At 41.9% G+C, this 26,046-nt stretch overlaps 1 protein-coding gene across 3 annotated transcripts; it reads left to right on the top strand.

Moving 5' to 3' along the window:
- The first annotated feature begins 490 nt into the window (after window positions 1–490).
- LOC112251078 (flavin-containing monooxygenase 5) lies at window positions 491–26,033 on the top strand. Of its 3 annotated transcripts, none has more exons than XM_024421760.1 (10): window positions 491–579; window positions 16,155–16,296; window positions 17,636–17,824; window positions 17,959–18,124; window positions 18,367–18,509; window positions 20,424–20,620; window positions 20,688–20,823; window positions 23,008–23,227; window positions 23,379–23,451; window positions 23,545–26,033. In XM_024421760.1, the coding sequence occupies exons 2-10, from the start codon at window positions 16,165–16,167 to the stop codon at window positions 23,978–23,980; spliced, it is 1,692 nt and encodes a 563-aa protein (XP_024277528.1). In that variant the 5' UTR covers window positions 491–579; window positions 16,155–16,164; the 3' UTR covers window positions 23,981–26,033. The 3 variants fall into 3 exon arrangements, with proteins under 3 accessions (XP_024277528.1, XP_024277527.1, XP_024277526.2); XM_024421759.1 differs by lacking the exon at window positions 491–579 and adding an exon at window positions 3,036–3,119; XM_024421758.2 differs by lacking the exon at window positions 491–579 and adding an exon at window positions 3,182–3,299.
- The last annotated feature ends 13 nt before the right edge of the window (window positions 26,034–26,046 follow it).

Consider the following 26,046-nt stretch of genomic DNA (forward strand, 5'->3'; position numbering starts at 1 on the left):
TTATTCCAAGAATGCATCCTGAAATCTAACATGGGGGAGCACCACAAGCACACTGTGGAGCGGCACAGCCAGCCTCCCTTTCGGTTCTCAGCTGAAGGTATGGACCAGCTGGCTCCATGTGAACTTCTTTCCCAAAGCTGTGTTTTAACGTTTAGAAACATCAATGATACGGTTTTGGAAACCTTTGTATCTTAACTTTCATACCAGCAAGAAATAATCTTTCTCGTTCATATGAAAAGTAAAGTTGCAAATGTTTCCAGAACTGTCGTGTGAGAGGCATATTTGTGTCGGGACATTTCACTCACAAGGCTGCAGGGGACGTCCAATGACCCAATGTAATGGAATTGGAGTCATGATAAGGGCTATCTGTGGGGTACCAAACTATGACCTGCATCTGACAGAGTTTCAGTTAACAGGGAGCAAAGTCCTTCTCACTCACTCAGACTACATTACAGACTGGGGTTACACAAAAACCTGGGTTCTGGGAGTTTAGAAGTTTTCCACACCAGCTAGCACAGGTAATAAACAGGTAGTATATACAGGCAAGACACAGGTTTCTTGATCCACTCACTGGACCAGGTGAGTACAATCTATGGGTGACAGCCAACTGATTTTAGATTAGTTTGCATTGTTATTCAGGTTTATGAAATTATCTACATTTTCTGAGGTGTGATTCTGTTGGTAGAGTGAGTTGGACAGTTGTTGGTATAAGCTGCCAGTAGAGACAGAGGAACGATAACGGATCTGTGTGGTGATGCAATTGTGTCTCTGTAGGCTCAGTGGAAACTGAACTAGAGTGTCTGTCATCTGCCTTCTATAGTGTTGTCCTATGTCTCCCACCCTCTACAGACAGACAGACGTTATGTCTAAGCGTGTGTGTGATTGGGGCAGGTTCCTCAGGTCTGACCAGCATCAAGAGCTTTCTGACTGAGGGTCTAGAGACCACCTGTTTCAGTGCAGTTGTGACATCAGGGGGCTGTGGAACAGACTATCCACTCCCACAAAAATCAGCCTATGGCTGAATCTAGTTACTTACCCCTGGTCTAGACGATCCTCTCCGCCATTCAGGGCTGTGCGTGTAAATACTGTATACTACAATTTGTATCAACATGCCCACAGACTGAGCATTTCAAGGTCAAAAAGAGGCTCAGGGAAATACATTTGTTTTAATGAAATAGGCCACAGTGATGTATTGGACATGCAGTGATTTAAAAATACAATTAGAAAGACTGCATGGGGGCTTTAACATGGTAAACATTTGTGCCATGACTAGTTTTAAACACCAAACCAACTTTAAATGTGCAGACTGACTCAACGTACAGTGCATTCTGAAAGTATTCAGACCGCTTGACTTTTTCCACAATGACAGGTTTTTAGACATTTTTGCAAATGTATTAAAAAATAAACTGATATTACAATTTACATAAGTATTCAGACCCTTTACTCAGTACTTTGTTGAAGCATCTTAGGCAGCGATTACAGCCTCGAGTCTTAGGTATGACGCTACAAGCTTGGCACACCTGTATTTGGGGAGTTTCTCCCATTCTTCTCTGCAGATCCTCTCAAGCTTTGTCAGGTTGAATGGGGAGCGTCACTGCACAGCTATTTTCAGGTCTCTCCAGAAATGTTCAAGTCCGGGCTCTGGCTGGGCCACTCAAGGACATTCAGAGACTTCTCCCGAAGCCACTCTTGCAAAAAAATATTTGATCCATTTTAGAATAAGGCTGTAATGCAACAAAATGTGGAAAAAGTAAAGGGGTCTGAATACTTTCCAAATGCATTGTACATTGCTTGTCAAAATGCTTTTGATACTATTGAAGGCTTAGGGGGGAGAATTCTGTGTTAAAGGCAACAATTCAGATGAGTCATCAAGTTTCTGAAAATGTATTTAATGTCCCAACAGAGGCCTGATGCAATTTGCTAAGATGGCTGAGCCAAATGTCTCGAAGGTCCTATAGGCTCCAAGGCAAATGATTGTTCTGAGTCTCAGGGTTTATATAGTAATTTTGAATGACGTATACATGCAATATTACAGACTTTGGGTAATATGAGACTGATAAGTTTCAAAGGGAATATTCACAGAATGACATTGGATATAATGAGCTGGTGCCTGGAAGAGGCTCCATAATCAACCACACAAAATTATAATTTTAAAAACAAGTGTGCATTACCTGGCTAGTGTCCAGCAGAGAAAGGCCCGCTAACAAGCCATTTTATTATCTCAGTGGAAAAATACAGCTTAAACAGAATGGAAAATTACAGGTTAAACTGAACATGTCCTGATATGGCCTTATAAAGATCAATCAAGTGTGTCCTCAGCCAACCCTTCACTATCTATACATTATGAACTATGACCATTACATTTGCATAAAAGCTCCATAGACTTCAAAGGCAACATTTGGATTTGCCACTGCTCTTGATCCGTTTCAGCCTACTTCAAGACTACAACGCAAAAGCACACACACTTCAGGAAATGTCATTTTCTAGTTTATAATTGTGTTTTGTATTTATAAAAAATGTGTTTCTTATTCTGCTCCCTTGATTGTAGTGTCTGTGTCTAACATTTCTGTGTGATTGCTGCTGATCTTATCATGCAGTGCCCTCTTGAAAAAGAGACCTTGATCTCAATTGGACTCCCTGCTTAAATTGAATTAAACCATCCTTCATAACTGCCCACATGAAAAAATAGTAAAGTTTACTATAGAATATTACAAGTACTTACTATAGAATTCTGTTGTAAACTGTAATATACTGTAGAATACTATAGTAAATACTACAGTATTATCCATACAAAAACACTGTAGTAAATACTACAAATGTCCAAAAATACACGTCAATATTAGTTATTTTTTTATGTAGCCTCTATCCTCTAGTTTGTACTCTTTTAGGCTATATCCAGCCTTTTTTCTCCTCTCTTGATTTGAGTCACTCAGTTGATTAATCAGCCACAGTTGACCAATCATAATTGTTCCACAGACACACGGCTAGTGAAATGAACCAATCAGCGCTGGTTTCAGTGACAAGGGGCTGGAAGAATTGGGGGGAGGGGTGGAAGAGAGAAAGATCTCTGGGGTTTGTAGCTTGGGCTCATTTCAACCGGTGTCCACTGGAATAGCGAGGTAAGCACAACTTCCACATCATCATCAATGTTTACTGTTTGAAAACGTTTTTTTGTGTGTGTGTTGATCGATGACGTATCATAGCCTCGCGAATCCACCAGATCCCACAAGCGGACATTTAACGGGAACAGGCGGCATGTTTCATGCTTTTTATGAAAAAAAATCTAACCAGAACAATGGGTGAGCAACTCTCCCTTTTACATTTTCTGGGGAAACAAAAGCACGGTATTTATATTGCAAATCTTCCTGAGACACTGATTATATGAAAGACTGATAAAACATGTTCATGGATCTCTGTGTTCCTTATTCACTGAAGAGGCAGATTCTTTGTTTCTAGAGGTTCTTATTGTTCAGTTTGAAGTCAGGTATTTTTGATTACATGTATAATTTTTTATTTATTCCTTTCGGTGTTCTTCTGATCGAATCAAGCACTCTTAAATAGATGTAGGTCTCAAAGTGATTCATTGATTGACAATGGTGTATGGATTAAAACGCCTATTAGTTAAATTCTAAAGAAACAGTGCCTTCGGAGACATGCAAATTACTATTTTTCAGTGAACATAGCCACTCCTGCAGGGTTAAAATAGGGTTTACATTCTCTCATCACCATCTCACTACTGCCCATCCCCCTATTCTGGGCCTATAGTCAAGGGGGCATAAACTTTTGCTCCTAGTTGGACATTTTGTGACCATCCCCTGGAAACAGTGGCACAGGTTTGGCTACGACCCTTAAAGTTAACATATTTGCGTAGCTCTTCCTTTAGGTCGATTTTTTTTATTTTTTTTTGTGTGTTTTTTTATTTTTTTTATTTTTATTTTATTTAACTAGGCAAGTCAATTTAAGAACAAATTCTTATTTACAATAAAGGCCTAACCCGGACGCTGGGCCAATTGTGTGCCGCCCTATGGGATTCATGGCCTGTTATGATACAGCCGGGGATCGAATCCGGGTCGGTAGGGATGCCTCTAGCACTGCGATGAAGTGCCTTAGACCACTGAGCCACTCAGGATTCTGATACCTCCCAAGTGGGAAACTCAGGATCATCTTTCTACAGCAAGTTAGCAAGTCAGAAATGTCAGTTTCCCAGTTCCGACTAGCACGTGGCATTAGTCATAGGTATTTGTAATATACTGTATTATTTTATGTTTATACCCTTCTGTGGCCTCCTGATTGACTCACTCATATGGGTAGTATAATTTTGTACATTTTATTTATTTAAAACTTTTTACATTGTCATAAAGAGCACATGCGCAACTTCATAACATGTTTTTCCATCTCCAGAGGCTAAATTACAAAAAATGGCCTATAATGAGTGACAATTAAAGTAGCATTTTAAAATTAGCCATACCTTCCCTTGTGACAGGGGGAATGGATGCTTGTTGTGTGCAAAAGGGAGGGGCAACAAAAACATTGTAAAAAAATGTCTAGCCTTTCTATGTATGGGTAACAGGGTAACACTAATATTATCATTTTTAACATGGTTAACCTGTCTTGGGCAGGTGGTATTTTCACCTCCGAATGAAAAGCGTGCCCAAATTAAACTGCCTGCTACTCAGGCCCACAAGCTAGGAGATGCATATAATTAGTAGATTTGGATAGAAAACACTAAAGTTTCCAAAACTGTTAAAATAATGTTTGAGTATAACAGAACTGATATGGCAGGTGAAAATCCAGCCAGGAGGTACTATTATTTTGAAAGGCTGTTTTTCCATTGAAAGTCTATCCACCATACAAAGACTTAGAACCCAGTTCATGATCTCTATGGCTTCCTCAACATGTGACCAGTCTTTAGGCATTGTTTCAGGCTTTTACTCTGAAAAATGAGGGAGGTACACCACTTTCAATGAGAGGACAGTGGAAATTTCCATCCATGAACCAAGCACGTGATCGGGAGCGCACATTTCTTGTTTACCCTTTCCATTGACAAAGCTTTTGTACGGTTGAAATATGATTTATTATTTATGACAAAAACAACTTGAAGATCGATTTTTAAACATTGTTTGACATGTTTCTACTATCATTTATTGTACTTTTGACTTTTCGCATTGTGCCTTTGGATTTCTGAACTAAACGCACCAACAAAACGGAGGTATTTGGACATAAAGAACTTTATCGAACAAAACAAACATTTGTTGTCTAACATGGAGACCTGGGAGTGCCACCAGATGAAGATCATTAAAGGTAAGTGATTAATTTCAATGCTATTTCTGACTTTTGTGACATTCTCCTTGGTTGGAAAATGGCTGTATGGGTTTCTGTGGCTAGGAGCTGCGATTAACATAATCGCAAAGTGTGCTTTTTGCCGTAAAGCCTTTTTGAAATCTGACACAGCAGTTGCATTAATGCATTAAGGAGAAGTTTATATGTATTTGTATGTTTAACACTTGTATCTTTTATCAATGTTTATGATGAGTCTTTCTGTTATTTGATGTGGCTCTCTGCACTTTCACCGGATGTTTGAGACGATGCATTTCTGAACATAACACACCAATTTCAAAGGAGGTTTTTGGACATAAAGATAAACTTTATTGAACAAAATGCACATTTATTGTGTAATATGAAGTCCTGTGAGTGCCATCTGATGAAGATCAAAGTTTAGTGATTAATTTAATCGTTTGTTGAGCTTTCGCGGTAAAGCCTATTTGAAATCGGACACTGTGGCTGGATTTACAAGAAGTGTATCTTTAAAATGGTGTAAAATACTTCTATGTTTGAGGAAGTTTAATTATGGGATTTCTGGTTTTGAATTTGGTGCCCTGCAATTTCACTGGCTGTTGTCGAGGTGCTTGTACCAGAGAGGTTAAGTTAAAGCGTAGATGTACGTGATCCAGCTGTTAAATTGAGTGTAAAATAAAGGCACTCTATTCGTGGAACATCTCTTATCATGCTGTGTTACTGAGAGTTGAGCAGCTTTACAGCGATCGTTCCCATGCTCTATAGGATTTCCAGGAAATATGTGTTTTGGCTCTCTGCCATGTTCCGTTCTCTTTGGCTCACATCAACATTTTTGTTACCCTAGACCCTCCCTGTCCCCTTCCCACTGGGCACAGAAGTCAATTCAATGTATATTCCAAGTTGTTTCAATTTCATTGAAATGACGTGGAAACATTTATTCAACCAGCGTGTGCCCAGTGGGTTTCTCTCTCTCGCACTCTTTATTTCCCCTCTCTGTCTTGGCTATGTATGTAATGTAATGTATGTAATGTATGTATGTAATGTATGGTATGTATGTATGTATGTATGTATGTATGTATGTATGTATGTATGTATGTATGTATGTATGTACCGCACGCACAGTGGGGAGAACAAGTATTTGATAACCTGCAAAATCGGCAGTGTTTCCTACTTACAAAGCATGTAGAGGTCTGTAATTTATATCATAGGTACACTTCAACTGTGAGAGTGACTGAATCTAAAACAAAAATCCAGAAAATCACATTGTATGATTTAAGTAATTTGCAATTTATTGCATGACATAAGTATTTGATACATCAGAAAAGCAGAACTTAATATCTGGTACAGTAACCTGTGTTTGCAATTACAGAGATCATACGTTTCCTGTAGTTCTTGACCAGGTTTGCACACACTGCAGCAGGGATGTTGGCCCACTCCTCCATACAGACCTTCTCCAGATCCTTCAGGTTTCGGGGCTGTCGCTGGGCAATACGGACTTTCAGCTCGCTCCAAAGATTTTCTATTGGGTTCAGGTCTGGAGACTGGCTAGGCCACACCAGGACCTTGAGATGCTTATTGCGGAGCCACTCCTTAGTTGCCCTGGCTGTGTGTTTCTGGTCGTTGTCATGCTGGAAGACCCAGCCACAACCCATCTTCAATGCTCTTACTGAGGGAAGGAGGTTGTTGGCCAATATCTCGCGATACATGGCCCCATCCATCCTCCCCTCAATACGGTGCAGTCGTCCTTTCACCTTTGCAGAAAAGCATCCCCAAAGAATTATGTTTCCACCTCCATGCTTCACGGTTGGGATGGTGTTCTTGGGGTTGTACTCATCCTTCTTCTTCCTCCAAACATGGCGAGTGGAGTTTAGACCTAAAAGCTCTATTGTTGTCTCATCAGACCACATGACCTTCTCCCATTCCTCCCCTGGATCATCCAGATGGTCTTTGGCAAACTTCAGATGGGCCTGGACATGCGCTGGCTTGAGCAGGGGGACATTGCATGGAGCCCCAAACCGAGGGTGATTGACCATCATCTTGAACTTCTTCCATTTTCTAATAATTGCGCCAACAGTTGTTGCCTTCTCACCAAGCTGCTTTCCTATTGTCCTGTAGCCCATCCCAGCCTTGTGCAGGTCTACAGTTTTATCCCTGATGTCCTTACACAGCTCTCTGGTCTTGGCCATTGTGGAGAGGTTGGAGTCTGTTTGATTGTGTGTGGACTGGTGTCTTTTTATACAGGTAACAAGTTCAAACAGGTGCAGTTAATACGGGTAATGAGTGGAGAACAGGAGGACTTCTTAAAGAAAAAACTAACAGGTCTGTGAGAGCCGGAATTCTTACTGGTTGGTAGGTGATCAAATACTTATGTCATGCAATAAAATTAATTACTTTAAAATCATACAATGTGATTTTCTGGATTTTTGTTTTAGATTCCGTCTCTCACAGTTGAAGTGTACCTATGATATAAATTACAGACCTCTACATGCTTTGTAAGTAGGAAACACTACCGATTTTGCAGGTTATCAAATACTTGTTCTCCCCACTGTATGTAGGTTAAGGGTTATAGGGCCCTTCTGAATCTTTCTTTTAAATAGTGCCTGAGCATGTGTTTACCTCAGCGTTTAATTTTTACATCAAGAGTTTGAGTAATTGTAAACTCAGCAAAAAAAGAAACGTTATCTCACTGTCAACTGCGTTTTATTTTCAACAAACTTAACATGTGTAAATATTTGTATGAACATAACAAGATTCAACAACTGAGACACAAACTGAACAAGTTCCACAGACATGTGACTAACAGAAATGGAATAATGTGTCCCTGAACAAAGAGGGGTCAAAAGTAACCGTCAGTATCTGGTGTGGCCGCCAGCTGCATTAAGTACTGCAGCGCATCTCCTCCTCATGGACTGCACCAGATTTGCCAGTTCTTGCTGTTAGATGTTACCCCACTCTTCCACCAAGGCACTTGCAAGTTCCCGGGCATTTCTGGGGGGGAATGGCCCTAGCCACAACAGGTCCCAAACGTGCTCAATGGGATTGAGATCCGGGCTCTTCGCAACTTGTCAGTGAAGAGCACTTTTTGCCAGTACTGTCTGGTCCAGCGACGGTGTGTTTGTGCCTATGGGCGATGTTGTTGCCGGTGATGTCTGGTGAGGACCTGCCGTACAACAGGCCTTACAAGCCCTCAGTCCAGCCTCTCTCAGCCCATTGTGGACAGTCTGCGCACTGATGGAGGGATTGTGCGTTCCTGGTTGTTGTTGCCATCCTGTACCTGTCCCGCAGGTGTGATGTTCGGCTGTACCAATCCTGTGCATGTGTTGTTAAACATGGTGTGCCACTACGGGGGCGATCAGCTGTCCATTCTGTCTCCCTGTAGCACTGTCTTCGGCGTCTCACAGTACGGACATTGCAACTTGTTGCCCTGGCCACATCTGCAGTCCTCATGCCTCCTTGCAGCATGCCTAACAGGCTGACTACACCGCTTGTGTCGTGTGCGTGAGTGTTGAAAAATAAATGTAGAAATCTATGTCATTCAGTTATTGCGTGCGCCAACGAGCGTCTGCGTTGCCTTGGGCTAAAATAGAAGTCAGTTCTATTTCTGACGCAGTTCGCGCCACAATTCCTGCCTCTCCCATCTCCTCATTGGTTTATAGAAGCAGGTACCCACGTGCCATCTCCTCATTGGTTATACCCACGTGGGTGACTGAAGATGAAACAGGTCAGTGGCGGTAATGCACCTCATTTATGAAAGTTGCCAATTGCAATATAAAGTCAAGAGAAGAAAAAGCCTGGAAGGATGAGGGATGACTAGAAATGATTTGGTTGGCTGTTTTATGTGTGGATTAATTGGTGGAGTAGAGGACCTTGTGCATTTCAGGTAAAATAACAACTCAATGTTTATATCCCAGGACAAATTAGCTAGCAACAGCAAGCTAGCTAAATAGTACAAATTAGCTGGCAAGTGCAAGCTAAATTGCTATAAATGTTTAATGCTTTTCGACCTGTCCTCAAATTAATATAATTGTTTGAGTTTTTGATATTTTAACTTGTGTGTCCTGATCGCGTTTTGGTGTGGGGGGACAAAATACATTTATGCATGATGGCGCATGCGCGCAGCTGGTTTGGGATCCGTGTAAGGCACGTTCACGCAGATGAGCAGGGACCCTGGGCATCTTTCTTTTGGTGTTTTTCAGAGTCAGTAGAAAGGCCTCTAGTGTCCTAAGTTTTCATAACTGCGACCTTAATTGCCTACTGTCTGTAAGCTGTTAGTGTCTTAACGGCTGTTCCACAGGTGCATGTTCATTAATTGTTTATGGTTCATTGAACAAGCATGGTAAACAGTGTTTAAACCCTTTACAATGAAGATCTGTGAAGTTATTTGGATTTTTACGAAGTTTGTTTTTAAAGATGTGAGTTTTTAACTGTACCTACATGGGAATACAGTATTTGTACACAGCAAATTGGCAAGTGTTACCTAGTAATGACTTTTCAGTGTAACATTTCTAGAGTTGATTCAGGAGTTAAATTAAGTGGTGTAAAATAACCCCAGTGTTGGTGTTAATACCCAGAGTTGAGTGTGATTGGGTCATTGTTACTCTGTGTAGAGTAACACACTTAGAAATACTCAAACACACCTATCATTATCATATTTCTGGAGGTTGATTTTGAATCATTTGTTTCAATATCTGTGCTTGACAGCTACATTGATGGATTCATCTTATGCTTCTCAAACAAACAATAACATGCATGTTTCTAAACTATTCCTATCTGTGAGTAGTTGGATTTATTGCACCCTGTTACTGAGATGGTTGTTCCAGTTTAGATGGTTTAAGTGGTCTCATTTCTAAATCCTCCCTACCTTTGCAGTCATTTCAACTGCAGGTTGTGTGGGGGTTAAACGTTCCAATTGTTGGGTATCCTTACTCTGGAATTCCAATAGCAAAAAAAACATCACTTGCAAGTGAGCATAATGTGACTTGCATGTCTGATGTGGCCTGCAAACCAGAAGTTTTGACCAGTGTGTTTGGGTAAAACTAGACCGTCAAGGGTAAAACTAGACCGTCAAAGTTAGGCACTTTGATATATGTAATGTATTATCATAAAGAGTTTAACTTCTTATGGCTGGGGGCAGTATTGAGTAGCTTGGCTGAATAAGGTGCCCAGAGTAAACTGCCTGCTACTCAGTCCCAGTTGCTAATATATGCATATTTGGATAGAAAACACTCTGCAGTTTCTAAAACTGTTTGAATGATGTCTGTGTATAACAGAACTCATGTGGCCGGCAAAAACCTGAGAAAAAATCCAACCAGGAAGTGGGAAATCCGAGGTTTGTAGTTTTTCAACTCTTTGCCTATCGAAGATACAGTGGGATATTGGTTGTGTTGCACTTCCTAAGGCTTCCACTAGATGTCAGTCTTTAGAACCTAGTTTGATGCTTCTACTGTAAAGTGGGGTGAATGAGAGGGGAATGAGTCAGAGGTCTGGCAGAATGCTTTGAGTTCGTGACGCTCGTTCACGTGAGCGGTAGCTCGCGTTCCGTTGCATTTCTACAGACAAAGGAATTCTCCGGTTGGAACATTATTGAAGATTTATGTTAACATCCTAAAGATTGATTCTATACATCGTTTGACATGTTTCTAAGGACTGTAATGGAACGTTTTGATATTTTGTTTGCTCCTAGTGAACGCGCTTCGTGACTTAAGATTTGTTTACAAAATGCGCTAACAAAAGTAGCTATTTCGACATAAATGATGAACATTATCGAACAAAACAAACATTTATTGTGGAACTGGGATTCCTGGGAGTGCATTCTGATGAAGATCATCAAAGGTAAGTGAATATTTACAATGCTATTTCTGACTAATGTTGACTGCACAATATGGCGGATATCTTTTTGGCTTGTTTGGTCTCTGAGCACCGTACTCAGATTATAGCATGGTTTGCTTTTTCCGTAAAGCTTTTTTGAAATCTGACACAGCAGTTGCATTAAGGAGAAGTGTATCTAAAGTTCCATGCATAACACTTGTATTTTCATCAACATTTATAATGAGTATTTCTGTAAATTGGTGTGGCTCTCTGCAAAATCACCAGATGTTTTTGGAACTACTGAACATCACGTGCCAATGTATACGGAGATTATTTTTTATATAAATATGAACCTTATCGAACAAAACATGCATGTATTGTGTAACATGAAGTCCTATGGGTGTCATCTGATGATCATCAAAGGTTAGTGATTATCTCTCTTTCTGATTTTTGTGACTCCTCTCTTTGACTGGAAAAATGGCTGTTTTTCTGTGACTTGGCTCTGACCTAACAGGCTTTACGGCGAAAGCACCACAAATGATTATTTGAAATTGGACACTGTGGTGGGATTAACAAGAAGTGTATCTTAAATGGTGTGAAATACTTCTATGTTTGAGGAATTTTAATTATGGGATTTCTGGTTTTGAATTTGGCGCCCTGCACTTTCACTGGCTGTTGTCATATCGATCCCGTTAGCGGGATCTCGGCCCTGAGAAGTTTTAATGACAATTCATTTAGGTTCTCACTTGGTGAAGGCCATTGAATGCAACAACCATGTCTCTGTCACCAACAAACACAGTAACTGTACAATTCACTCAAAGTTAAGTAAGTACCCTTGGCTTGTGCGAGCCCGGAACAGCTCATATGAGCAGGAGCCGATCTCCTGTTTCTGTAGCGTGATGTACACATACACCCCCTTGGCACAGGGCCTTATCTCCCCCCCCCAATCTATCTATAGCTAAGTGCCAAGCAGAGGGTCCAATTTTTACTGTCTTTGGTATGACTCAGTCAAGGATGGAACTCTGAACCTTCCAATCTCAGGGGGGACACTCTAACCACAAGGCCACCGAGATCACTCGAAAGGTACACTGGTAAATATGCAAATAAGGCTTTGCACCCTTCATAGAGAGTTCAAGGAAGAACTTTTTTAGAGGATTAAAGCAAAGATTCTGATAACTAACCCTGATAAATGGGTTCTTCATAGAAATAGAAACAAGCCCTTTAAAGTATTCAGTAATATGTACTGAATTGCCCCTTACCGTCCCCTGCTCTCCCACTGCCTCATGCCCTCAAGGAGTGGAGACCAGGACAGGAGCTGTAAAAACGTTTAACTAGACCAAAGTTCACACCCACATAACTGCTGCTTCTCTCTGTAGATAGCATTTAGTTTGAGGTGTACATCCATTGATTAAAGGAAATTCAGACACCTTGACTTTTTCCACATTTAGTTATTTTACAGCCTTGTTCAAAAATGGATTTAATCGTTTTTTCCCCCCTCATCAATCTACACACAATACTCAATAATGACAATGCAAAAACAGGTTTTTAGAAATGTTTGCAAATTTCTATATCACATTTAAATAACTATTCAGACCCTTTACTCAGTACTTTGTTAAAGCACTTTTGACAGCGATTACAGCCGAGTATTCTTGGGTATGACGCTACAAGCTTGGCACCCCTGTATTTGTGGAGTTTCTCCCATTTCTTCTCTGCAGATCCTCTCAAGCTCTGTCAGGTTGGATCGGGTTCAAGTCCGGGCTCTGGCTGGGCCATTCAGAGACTTGTCCCGAAGCCACTCCTGCGTTGTCTTTGCTGTGTGCTTAGTGTCGTTGTCCTGTTGGAAGGAGAACCTTCCCCAGTCTGAGATCCTGAGCGCTCTGGAGCAGGTTTTCATCAAGGATCTCTCTGTACTTTGTTCTGGTCATCTTTGCCTCGATCCTGACTATTTTCCCATCCCTGCTGCTGAAAAACATCCCGACAGCATGATGATGCTGCCACCACCATGCCTCACCGTAGGGATGGTGCCATCCTCCAGATGTGACGCTTGGTATTCAGGCTAAAGAGTTCAATCATGGTTTCATCAGACCAGAGAATATTGTTTCTCATGGTCTGAGATTCCTCTAGGGGCCTTTTGTAAACTCCAAGCAGGCTGTCATGTGCCTTTTACTGAGGAGTGACTTCCGTCTGGCCACTCTATCATAAAGGCCTGATTGGTGGAGTGCTGCATAGATGGGAGAACCTTCCAGAAGGACAACCATCTCCACTGCAGAACTCTGGAGCTCTATCAGATTGACCATCGTGTTCTTAGTCACCTCCCTGATCGGGGCCCTTCTCCCCCGATTGCTCAGTTTGGCCGGGCGGACAGCTCTAGGAAGAGTCTTGGTGGTTCTAAATTCTTCCAATTAAGAATGATGAAGGCCACTGTGGAAACAGGATGCACCTGAGCTCAATTTCGAGTCTCATAGCAACGGGTCTAAAACGTATAGAAATGTGATATTTCAGCGAATGTATAAAAACCTGTTTTTGCTTTGTCATTATGGGGTATAATGTGCAGATTGAGGGGAAAAAAAACAATTCAATCCATTTTAGAATAAGGCTAATGTAACAATGTAGAAAAAAGAGAAGGGGTCTGAATACTTTCTGAATGCGCTGTAAATAGCTGTGAGTTGCTAAGCCAATCATTGATTGACAATGGTGTTTGGATTTAAAATCCAATCTGTGAAGTTCTAAAGAAATAGTGCTTTCAGAGAAATGCAAAACATGGTTAAAATAACACCAACACGGTTCAAATAAAACAAATGGAGGAAAAAAGCCTTGAATTCCCCATTTCACACCTCAGTCCACTTCCCATCCCCCCACCAGAAGTCACTCCACTGCCCCACCAGGGCCTATGGTCAAGGGGTCATAAACTATGTCTCTTAGCTGGACATTTTTCGTGACCATCCTCCAGAAACCGTGCCATTCCCACTAACCAATCAGGCACTGATCTGGTCTGGCAATGACCCTCTCCTGCATGTGGGGCGGCAGTGTAGCCTAGTGGTTAGAGCATTGGACTAGTAACTGAAAGGTTGCAAGTTCAAATCCCCGAGCTGACAAGGTACAAAATCTGTCGTTCTGCCCTTGAACAGGCAGTTAACCCACTGTTCCTAGGCCGTCATTGAAAATAAGAATTGGTTCTTAACTGACTTGCCTAGTAAAATAAAGGTTAAAAAAAATGTGCAGGGTTCCTAGTGTCCAGGAGTGTAGTGCTGCCGGAGCGTGGGCTAGTGGTGCTCCCTCACTTTTTCGGAGCTGGTTAAACTATTTTTGGAAAATTTATTTTGATAAATTCTAAATGATATTTAATTGCCAATAAAATCCCATGATGAATGGCAAACCAAATAAATATGTATAGCAGCCTAAAGGTAGGTAAGTGGCAGTGTCTTTTCTCTGACAGTGGCGAGACTTATGAAGAACTGTAGGCTATGTGTGTGTGTGTGTGTACTGCGGAGGCCCGTCAGGCTTGACAAGTTTGGCCAATAAGATTGTGGGGGAAAAATCTGCAGCTCAGTGGAGTGTGACGGGGTTTAAACAGATTAACTTTCTCACACCAACGGTATCTATGATCCAAATTCACTGCGTCTGCATTGATGTTCATAAAACTCCACGGACCCCCTCTCGCGCAGTGGAACCCAGAATGATATGTGACACCATTCTGCCAAAGACCCCAAAACCAGAGTGGCCACTGAAAAGCCCAAGGAGCCTGACCGCCTCTGGAAGTTGCTGTAGCCCTGCTTAGGATATTTGAAGCAAAGTTAGTCACCAACGCTCTGGATAACATCAAAACAACAACCAGCTCTGCTAGGACAAGTAATGGTCAGAGTGGGGTGTTCTCTCATGTGTCTGGAAGTAGTTAGGAAGCTAGCCAATGTTGGCCAGTAAGCTTGGGTGTGGAAACAGAGCGAGAGGGGGGACTCAGAAGCACCAAGGAACAATGCGCTGAACCACAAACTGAACTGAATCCCTAATTGACGGACCTCCACGTCTACAGACAGAAATAATGTTTGTGATAGAAATCTCAGTATATGTAGACTTTTTTTTTTTGTACATGTCTTTGTTTATTACTGCCGTTGTGAGGCCAGAACATTTGGATCAACCCTACTCATCGGCCAGAGTGTCCGGAGTGCGCGTTGAACTTTCCGAACGCCACACGTTTTTGAATTACGAACTGACAATCTGACAGCACAGTTGCAGTCACCAACGCTCTAGATAACATAACAGCCTAACCAGCTTTGCTAGGGCGAGTAATGTTCAGTGAGATGTTCTGTCATTTGTGTCTGGAAGTAGCTAGCAAGTTAGCTTGGGTGCTAGACTTCTGTTCGTACAGAACGCTCGGCTCAACCCTTAGAGGTGGGCGGTGATAAAGCTTAAGAGGGTGTGAACAATGCTGAATGATTGTAGAAGGCTCTTCAATAGTAGTACCAAAACATTCAAAGGCCATTTTACAAAATAAAAAAGTTTACAAGTTTATCAACTTTCAAACCAAAATGACTTTCTCATTGTTCCTCAACTGTAGTGTATGATATAGCATTTTGGAGCTCTGAATCTCTACTTTTATCCAATTTAAAAGACAGGTCCAAATGTTTCTATATAAGAACGGTTTGGAGCCGGTCGGTCACATATGCTTTTATTGAAACAAAATACAAGAAAGTCCAATAGTTTTTAATGCCATCTGCTCTAAATCACTCACGAAAGAGTAATTCAAGAATAGCTAAATGCATATTCCCATCCATGAAACTGAGATCAAATGAATGGCATGCAGATGCAGTTTGGACGTGAGTCATCATTCATGATAATGAATTTTGAAATGAAGTATGCCAAACTTGGTGTTTGAGGCTATTCAATAAGCTACATCTGTCGGTACAAACTTTGAGGAAATTATGACGTGATTTACACCACTGTCAGTCTTTCTCCAGGTGAGTGTGATATTGTAAATGAGTTGTAGTTATTCCAATGGTACAAACATCGCTCTCTCTGTCTCTCTCTCTGTCTCTCTTTCTCTCTGTCTGTAGTTCCATCATAATGGTGCGTACAGTAGCAGTGATCGGGGCAGGTCCCTCAGGTCTGACCAGCATCAAGAGCTGTCTGGATGAGGGTCTGGAGCCCACCTGCTTTGAGAGCAGTGAAGACATCGGAGGGCTGTGGAGGTTTAAGGTGAGTGGACTGGGTGAGGAACCTGATGCCTGATCAACACTAATCTACTCTGTGTGTGTGTTGAGTGTGTACCTATATGGAGTTTTGGGATTGCCCACTACTGCTGGAGATTTCAATATCCAATATAAATGACACTGGCTCTGTTTCAATATCTACAGTGTATGCATCATAGATTACCCAGGCTTTGTTCCAATATCTAATGCATTGGACACATTTTTAAGGGGTCTATTCACCTTATGATGCCCCGCTCACTTGACCCTGTTCCTGGGTTTCCACTAGTTATCACAACCACAAAGAAAACATGAATGAAAACAAATGTGCTTTCTGGTCATAATTTAAGGTTACGGTTAGGCTAAAGGTTAGCAGTGTGGTTAGTGTTACGGCGGTTAGGTTTAAAATACAATTTTAAGAAGAGAGATTGTAGAAATAGTCAGGGTTTATGACTTTGTCGTTGTGGTAACTAGTGATGACACGTTCCTGATCGAACGTGATTGTTTTTCTTCTTCCAGCCCATTCACAAACAAGCAAAACTTCATTAAATATTAATTAAATTGGTCAAAACTTGCACAGAATTTGAAAGATGTGTTTATTCTTTGTTTAGGAAAATGATTGAAAAAATCTTAGTTTGTTTTAACGTAATATAAGCACTCGGAAGCTGACGTTAGCATTCTCATAGAGAATGATTGATGGTGATAGCTAGTTAGCATATTAGACTGTATCAAATGGTCGTTATACTTAGGGTGTATCCTAATCCTAACCTAATCTGTATCCTGTATCCTAAGCTGTATCCTAATCAAAGATCAATGTTTGAATGGCAATGTTGTTAGACACAGAATATCAATGAAGACTGAAACCGTGTTCAAAATGTTTTCTGTATAGATAACATTACGATATTTGCTATATTTTGTCACAAAGCTAGCTAGCTAGCTAACACCGCCAGTCATTCTCTATGAGAATACTAATGCTAAATAATGTCAGCTTCCGAGTGCTTATACTATGTGAAAACAAACGTTTATTTTTTAAAATAATTTTCCTCGACATAGAATTAACATTAATTAATAGTTTTGACAAAGGTAATTCATATTTAACAAAGTTTTGTTTGTTAATGGGCCGTAAGGAGGATAACAGTCGTAACAATTTGGATGCGCCCTTCAAATCAAACTTTGTCACATGCGCAGAATACAAGTGTTGACCTTACCGTGAACTGCTTACTTACAAGCCCTTAACCAACAGTGCAGTTCAAGAAGAGTTAAGAAAATATTTACAAAATAAACTTGCCAGGTGTTATAAGTTGTGTGTCTATTGGAGCATATCCTTAGTCGGTGTCCTTGTCCTTTAGGAGCATCTAGACCCAGGCAGGGCCAACATCTACCAGTCAGTCATCATCAACAGCTCCAAGGAAATGATGTCATACAGCGACTTCCCTCCTCCAGCTCACCTGCCCAACAACATGCACCACTCCCAGCTGCTGATCTACCTACGACTTTACGCTGAGACCTTTGACCTCTTCAAGCACATCGTCTTCCAGGTCAGGGGGCATGAAGGAAGGAAGTTGATGTTTATTCAGTCACATCTTATGTTATGATCCCTTTCAATGGTAAATAATAATTCATTTTGCGGTGTGTGCGTGCATGTCTGCCCCTGTCTACCTGTGTGTGTCAGACCACTGTGGTGAGTGTGCGACAGAGGCCAGACTTCCCAGTGTCGGGCCAGTGGGAGGTGGAGACAGAGAGGACAGAAGGTCAGAGGGAGTCTCAGGTCTTTGATGCTGTGATGGTCTGCACCGGTCACTTTACACAACCACACCTGCCTCTCAAAGACTTCCCAGGTAACTGTCAACTCTGTCGCTATCATAGTCCCCGGTGACATTGTGTATTGTCCATTTTATATGCTACTATCACTGGAGATATATAGACTCACATCCTTCTTACATACATACATACATCATCATGTGTATATCCCAGTCATAGCCCTCACAATTTATAATTTGAATAATATGCTAGATTATCATCAATCAATTACCATGATAGTGTATCATTTATTTATCATTTGTTTTTCTTATCCACCCAGGTATAGAGGAGTTTGAGGGCAGGTACTTACATAGTTGGGAATATCGCAGTGCTGAGGGGCTGCAGGGGAAGAGGGTGGTGGTGGTCGGGATCGGGAATTCTGGAGGTGACATCGCTGTGGATGCCAGCAGAGTAGCGGAGCAGGTGAGTGGGAAATCATCTGATTCTTCTGGAAGTATTTCTCTGCAAAACTCCTAGCTATCATGAACAGGAAGAGACTAAGCAATCTCTAGCACCATTTGTTCTCGCTGTCGGTTTCCCACAGTTCCACCATAATTTGCAAATAAATTCATTAAAAATCCTACAATGTGATTTTCTGGATATTTTTTTTCTCCTTTTGTCTGTCATAGTTGAAGTGTACCTATGATGAGTGGGAGAACTTGCACAATTGGTGGCTAAATACTAAATACTTTTTTGCCCCACTGTAGCTGATGCTTAAAGATAGTGAGGGAGATATGGGTCTCCAGCTTCAGTGATTTTTGCAATTTGTTCCAGTCATTGGCAGCAGAGAACTGGAAGGAAAGGCGGCCTAAGGAGGAATTGGTTTTGGGGGTGACCAGTGAAATATACCTGCTGAAGCGAGTGCTACGGATGGGTGCTGCTATGGTGACCAGTGAGCTGAGATAAGACGGGGCTTTACTTAGCAAAGAATTATAGATTACCTGGAGCCAGTGGGTTTGGCGAGGAATATGAACCGAGGGCCAGCCAACGAGAGCATACAGGTTGCAGTGGTGGGTAGTATATGGGGCTTTGGTGACAAAACGGATGGCACTGTGATAGACTGCATCCAATTTGCTGAGTAGAGTGTTGGAGGCTATTTTGTAAATGACATCACCGAAGTCAAGGATCGGTAGGATAGTCAGTTTTACGAGAGGTATGTTTGGATGCTTTGTTGCGCAACAGGAAGACGATTCTAGATTTAATATTGGATTGGAGATGTTTGAGTCTGGAAGGAGAGTTTAGTCCAACCAGACACCTAGGTATTTGTAGTTGTCCACATATTCTAAGTCCGAACCGTCCAGAGTAGTGATGCTAGGTGGGCGGGCAGGTGTGGGCAGCGATCAGTTGAAGAGCATGCATTTAGTTTTACTTGCATTTAAGAGCAGTTGGAGACCGCGGAAGGAGAGTTGTAGGGTTAGTTAACATTGTCCAAATAAGGGCCAGAAGTATACAGAATGGTGTTGTCTGCGTAGACAGAGAGAACCTCTGACACAGAGAAGGACAGTCTTGGTTGAGTGAACCGTCTGGTTAGGGTCAAGAACGTTGCGAGGCATTGGAAAACCTCTGGTCTTTGTGATTGAATCTGTGGTTGAAATTCACTGCTTGACTGAGGGACCTTAAAAATAATTGTATGTGTGGGGTACAAAGATGAGTTAGTCATTCAAAAATCATGTTAAACACTATTGCACACACAATGAGTTTATGCAACTTATGTGGCTTGTTAAGCAACTTTTTACTCCTGAACTTATTTAAGCTTGCCATAACAAAGGGATTGAATACTTATTGACTCGAGACATTTCAGCTTTTTATTTAATTAGAATTTCCACTTTGACTTTATGGGGTATTGTGTGTAGGCCAATGACAACCCCTCAATTTAATACATTTTAAATTCAGGCAGTAACACAACAAAATGTGGAAAAAGTCAGGGGGTATGAATACTTTTTGAAGGCACTGCACAGAAATTCATCAGTGGCAATTAACGCAACTGGGATGTTAGTCTATCTACTGAGGTCGTATTGACTTGATTCTCCTGTTGAAGTTTCTAGAAATGGTTTTATCTATGGAAGGAAATATATTTATTCCTAAATATTAAAATGGAAAACTATTGTGATTCCATAAGTAGAGATGGAGTCCTCCATCAGGGTCTTGAAAGGCAGTAGGGCAGATTTGGTTAGATTTATTTTATAACTTGAGATGGTGCTGAATCTGTCTATGATCTTCAAAGCGTTTGGGAGGTATTGAGATACTTTATCTAAACAATGTAAGATATCATCGGTGTATAATGAAACTAGGCCACCTCTGACAAAGATCATTAACCCTTCCTCTCCTGGTCTACAGGTGTACCTCAGCACACGGAAGGGGGCATGGGTGGTCAGCAGGGTGGGGGCAGGGGGCTTGCCAGGTGACCTGGTGGGCACTTCACGATTGGACAAGCTGCTGCAGAAGCTCTTCCCCTCCTGGATTACGTGGATGATGGAGAAGAATCTGAACCAGAGCTTTGACCACAGACTGTACGGCCTACAGCCAAAACACGGGTATGCTCTATACATATCAGACTGACTGGCTAGCCGGCTAGCTGGCTGACCGATCCATCTATTTCAGGTTCTTTGCCCAGATTCCGGTGGTGAATGATGACCTGCCTGGTCGAATCATCTCTGGTCGTGTTCTGATCAAACCTAACATCGGGGAGATCAGAGGCTCCAGTGTGGCGTTTGAGGACGGCAGTGTTGTGGACAAGGTATACACACACACACGTAACAGATGTGAAACGGCTAGCTTAGTTAGCGGTGGTGCGCGCTAAATAGCGTTTCAATCGGTGACGTCACTTGCTCTGAGACCTTGAAGTAGTATTTCCCCTTGCTCTGCAAGAGCCGTGGCTTTTGTGGAGCGATGGGTAACGATGCTTCGTAGGTGACTGTTAATGTGTGCAGAGTGTCGCGATACGAAACCTTCAGCCCCGCCCCTTGGCCGGCAGTGGGGCTGCTAGAGGTGGTTAGCGTCCCGTTCCCTGGATTGGACAGGGCACTATAGATACTTCAGGTTGTCTCGGTATAACCAGGACCGCTCACGTAGCCCTGCCTCTCTTTCTTTATCGATGCGTTGTCCGCGTAGAGGTCTTTTGCCTTGTCACTCTCAACGGTCTAGTTCTAGCTGGGATGTGTGAACCCCACCTTTATCCTCTAGACTCTTTGCTTCACCACTAATTGATCCCTGAGTTGTTATTAAGCACTAGTCCTACCAGTCTCTATATGATTTCCCTGTGGTTGAGTATTTCCCCTCTGTGATGTATCTAGTTTAAAGTGTGAAGACCTTTAGTCAACTTAGTCTCACTACTCTGCCCGTCGGCTATGTATCGCTTGGAAAATAAAACTTTAGATAGATTGATAAGACAATTAAATGAATCACTACTGGACACACCTTCCTCCTTGTCTTTTAATGGTAACTCATTCTGTCATAGAGCATTGATCCCCGTTTCCAGTGTCCCGGTAGCGGGGAGTGTCAGAGTTATCTCCCGTGCCGTTAACTGTCTTTGAGAGAACCTTTTGCTCGAGACAAAATAAGACTACTGTTTATTTTTGAAAACACTCTTGTTTTTTGTCTTTTACAAATCAAACATACTTCAAAATACACAATTTGTTACTCTGTCACACACAGCGTTAATCAAAAACATGCAATTGACTTAATGCTCTTATAAAATGCCTGGTACAATGATAACACTTATCTCTATATTAAATACTTATAATAGTTATTTAATTACCTTTGAGAGATGACGAGGAGACCCACAAGATCAGGAGCAGAGTTTCAATCGGTCAGTTTTTTTAGAATTTAGTTAGTAGCGACTCCCCTCTACTGGCTGAGAGGTTGACTTGGAGTCGGTGCTTTACTAAATTGAGAGATTCAAGTTTGGGCTGGATGAGAGAACCCGCTGGTGATTCCCTGCCCCAAATGGAATATCAAAAAAGTCTGTGTCCGCAACGAGGTCGCGATACTGAGCTCAATCGAGAGGCTACAGAGAACTCTCTGGATATATTTGCATCAGCACCCACGTACCTGGCGCAAAACCACAGGGTCAATTCAGACATCCATAAGAGAAAGCAAGGGATAACCTTAAGGACTAGAGTGCCTCTCAACCCCGTTGAACTATCGCAGTGTCAGTGGCTCGCAACGAGGTCGAGATGCTGAGCTCAATCGAGAGGCTACAGAGAACTCTCTGGATATATTTGCATCAGCACCCACGTACCTGGCGCAAAGCGACAAAACAGCTGTTCGATAGTTAAACGGTATATCGGAGAGTCACTTCTCAGATCCAACAAGTTAGAATCTTTTAAGTAATTTGAGTCAGGTGTCAATTTACCCGAAGTCAAATGGTTGTCTAAATGAATTCAGAATTCAAGAAGTCAGCGCCAAAGTAATGGCAAATGTCTCTTTATATACCTTTTGATTCTCTGCACCCGATCCGCTGCTCCTCCCATTCCCTCAGAGCAGAGAGGGTGATGACATATCTTACAACAGGAAATACTTTTCTTACAGTGCATATATGGGCCTCTGGTTATGACAGTGCCCTTACTCTATCAGCAATGAGTCTATCAGCTGTTCCCATTCAGAGGTGTCACTTGAGGCAGAGGGTGATTCTTCCTGACACCAGTCAGGTTCAATAGTTGGTTGGCTTGAATTGTCTTCTGGTGGCTTTGCCCAATCCGGTATTTCAGTAGGCGAGGTCATCTCTGTCTCTACCCTTGGTGGGTAAGACAGGGGAAGAGGACCAGGAGGTAGATCCATTTGGCGTTTTACTACAAGAGGGTCCCTGGTTCGCGCCCGGGTATGGGCGAGGGGACGGTCTAAAGTTATACTGTTACACACACACACACTCACCTCCTCCCTTCTCACCTCCCCTCTACCCTACCTTACCTCACCTTCCTAGGTGGATGTTGTGGTGTTTGCCACCGGCTACAACTATGACTTTCCCTTCCTGCCTTCGGGTCTGCTGGCTAATAGCAGTCACCGCCTGTCTCTGTACCGTAATGTGTTCCCCCCTGGGCTTGCCCGGCCCAGTCTGGCTGTAGTGGGCTTCGTCTGTAACCTGGGAGCCATCAACCCTCTGGCTGAGATGCAGGCCCGCTGGGCCACCCGGGTCTTTAAAGGTAAAAACTAACTAACTCATTAACTCCCCTTTTCCTGAATTGTCCAGCTTTGTGTCTGAAGTTGTTGGGTAGACTAGTGTATTTGAATGCGATTGATTGAAGCTTTGAGGTTGTTGTCATTATTAATGTGTGAATACATTTCTTGCTCCAGGGTTACTAACTCTGCCCTCTGAAGAAGCCATGCTGCAGGACATAAAGAGAGACACCAGCACCTTGCAAAACAGGTGGGACAACAACCATGCGTTATTACACTCCCATCATTATTTTGCTAATAGGTAACAAACTATTCACCTGTGTACGTCTCCCTCTCCCTCCAGGTTTGCCTGTTTGGAGCGTCACCCTCTCCAGGTGGACCATATCCCCTACCTGGACTCCATGGCAGAGGAGTTAGGGGTTCGACCCAACCTCCTAGGGCTGCTGTTGAGGGAGCCTGGTGTGGGGCTTCGTGTGCTGCTGGGGCCCTGCACTCCGTACCAGTACCGTCTGAGAGGGCCAGGGCAGTGGGACGGGGCCCGCCAGGCTATCCTCACCCAGTGGGAGCGAGTAGCCCAGCCATTCAGGACCAGGATGGCTGCACAACCAGAGAGCAAAACCAGAGCCTCCTGTAGTCTGAGACTGACATTGACCCTGTCTGGCGCTGTTCTCCTACTAACCCTCTATACTAGACACAGTCTCTCATCACTCCTCTCACATCCCACAGGCCTCCTCTATAAGCTGTACAGTCCATCTGAGACCATGTGGGGGTGGAAATGAACACTATGGGTCTATTGCAACCACTGTTGGCCACCATTTTATCTCCAGGTATCTCTTGTTAAACCATCAATACACGTTAACATCACCCATACAGCTGATCTCAATTGCTTCCAAATTTGCCGCTCCCAAAAAGCAGAGCTACGTGTGAGGTTGGTGTTAAGTTAGTCCTGTTTTCTCCCAAAATGTTCACACTCTGCAGGGTATTATCTTTGGTAGAAATAAAACCTGGTAATCGGCTGACTAAGGGGTGATTTAACTATTTGATAATCATTCAGTACAACTACAATAGTAATTTCTTGTTTAAGACCGCAATTATACTGTGACAATATAGGTTATATGAAGGGGAAACTCATGTTGGTGCACTCATTAATTTACAAATTATTCATGAATTATTACTTGTGTAATTAAGTATGGCTAAAATATCCCTAAACTGTCCATCTAAAATGTGTAACAAAATCAAGCCAATCATGATTGAGTTAATATAATCTGTATTAAATTAAAGTCTAATCAAGGTTTTTCAGATGACACAAATTATATTCTAGTTATATTGGTATGTTTATATGAATATATAATACTTTATTCTTTAGGGCTGTAAGAGTTATTCAGTTAACTCAAATTACGTTTTTGTAATTTTAGTGCTTACATTTATTTTTATCGTGGTTAATCAAATTGTCTAAAAGCGCACAAAATACACTGAAAACAATCTATACAGCTAAAAACAACAATGCGATGTCAAAACAAGATGAAATTGAGGTTAAAGAAAGTGTGCTTTATCAATCTACCTGATTTTGCTAACCGTTACTTTTGAATAAAACATCTTAAATCACAGCTTAATTTGAGCAATTTCTGAGTTTTCCATTAATCGTGATTAATCACAGGAAATCTTGCGACTAACTCAATTACATGTTTTTATAGTTTGGCAGCCCTAATATTCTTACAATGTGCATTTTACATTATTTACCAGCCTTCTGATTTGGAATGTTCCTTATAGTTTGATACTTCATTGGGGACGGGAGTAGATGTTTGGTATCAGACTTGTTTGACACGGTAACAACATGAGATCAACTGATCTGGGTTTATTCTTGTGGGTTTTTGGTTGAAAGCAAGTTTGTCTTAACACTTAGGCGCATTTAATTTCCCATTTAGTAGCATCAAGTGCTAACATACAACTGCGTGTTAAGTTCTGCCTGTTGGTTGCAATGGGCCCATAAGAGCAGGGGGTAGGCTAAGTGTGTGAAAGACAACTACTGTAGACTAAGACCATTGTGCTGTCTTATTAGAGAGAAATTACAAGAGAATGCAATAAAGCAAGGCTATCAAACCCTGTTTCTGGAGAGCTGCCCTCGTATGTTTTCACACCAACCCCAGTTGTAACTAACCCGATGCTGTGTTCATGACCAAGTGGGAAGGCGGTAATATTTACCACAAACAACTGGGAAGTATCCAGTTGAATGGCCCTCACACTGGTAATTAGTAGTGGGAAACTTGTCTCATTACTGTGCTCGGAGTTTCCCACTTGCACCTCTGACATCACTGTCAACAAAAAGACTACAAGCCTGGCGGCATCTTCAGCAGTTGTTGTTCATGGTAAGAACTAAATACAAATTGTTGATACACAATTCTTTCTGTTATTTATTTTGATTTAGAAAGTGAAAGCAGCTCTGGATATACTTTTTATGGGCAGAAACGGACTGTTTTGCTCAATCACAAGCCTTCTAAAGACGTCCATATTTATATTTCCCAGTTCAAAACGTAAATGTACCCACCTCATATTTACGACTTCACAACGGGTAATTACCACCTTCCCACTTGGTTATGAAAGCAGCATGGTTCAGTTTATCAACCAGCTAATTAAATCTGGTGTGCTACATTAAAAGTTGGAGTGAAAACCTACAGGATGGTAGCTCTCCATGAACAGGGATATGCCCTGCAATAGAGCTTGCCTTGGCCCCTGCAAGTAAAGTAGGCCTGGCAGGAGTTGAAAATATGTATTTGTCAATGAATGGAGATTATATGAATATTTTATAATCTATTAAATAGATTAATACAGTTATTGAAACGCATTG

The sequence above is a fragment of the Oncorhynchus tshawytscha genome, linkage group LG05 (assembly GCF_018296145.1).
Source record: "Oncorhynchus tshawytscha isolate Ot180627B linkage group LG05, Otsh_v2.0, whole genome shotgun sequence".
In the NCBI taxonomy this organism is placed as follows: Eukaryota; Metazoa; Chordata; class Actinopteri; order Salmoniformes; family Salmonidae; genus Oncorhynchus; species Oncorhynchus tshawytscha.

Coding starts and splice junctions, on each gene's coding strand:
- LOC112251078 (XM_024421758.2), top strand. CDS start 3,190: ATGACGTATCATAGCCTCGCGAATCCACCAGATCCCACAAGCGGACAT. Junction 23,228..23,378: donor GGCCACCCGGGTCTTTAAAG/GTAAAAACTAAC, acceptor TTCTTGCTCCAG/GGTTACTAACTCTGCCCTCT. Junction 23,452..23,544: donor ACCAGCACCTTGCAAAACAG/GTGGGACAACAA, acceptor CTCTCCCTCCAG/GTTTGCCTGTTTGGAGCGTC.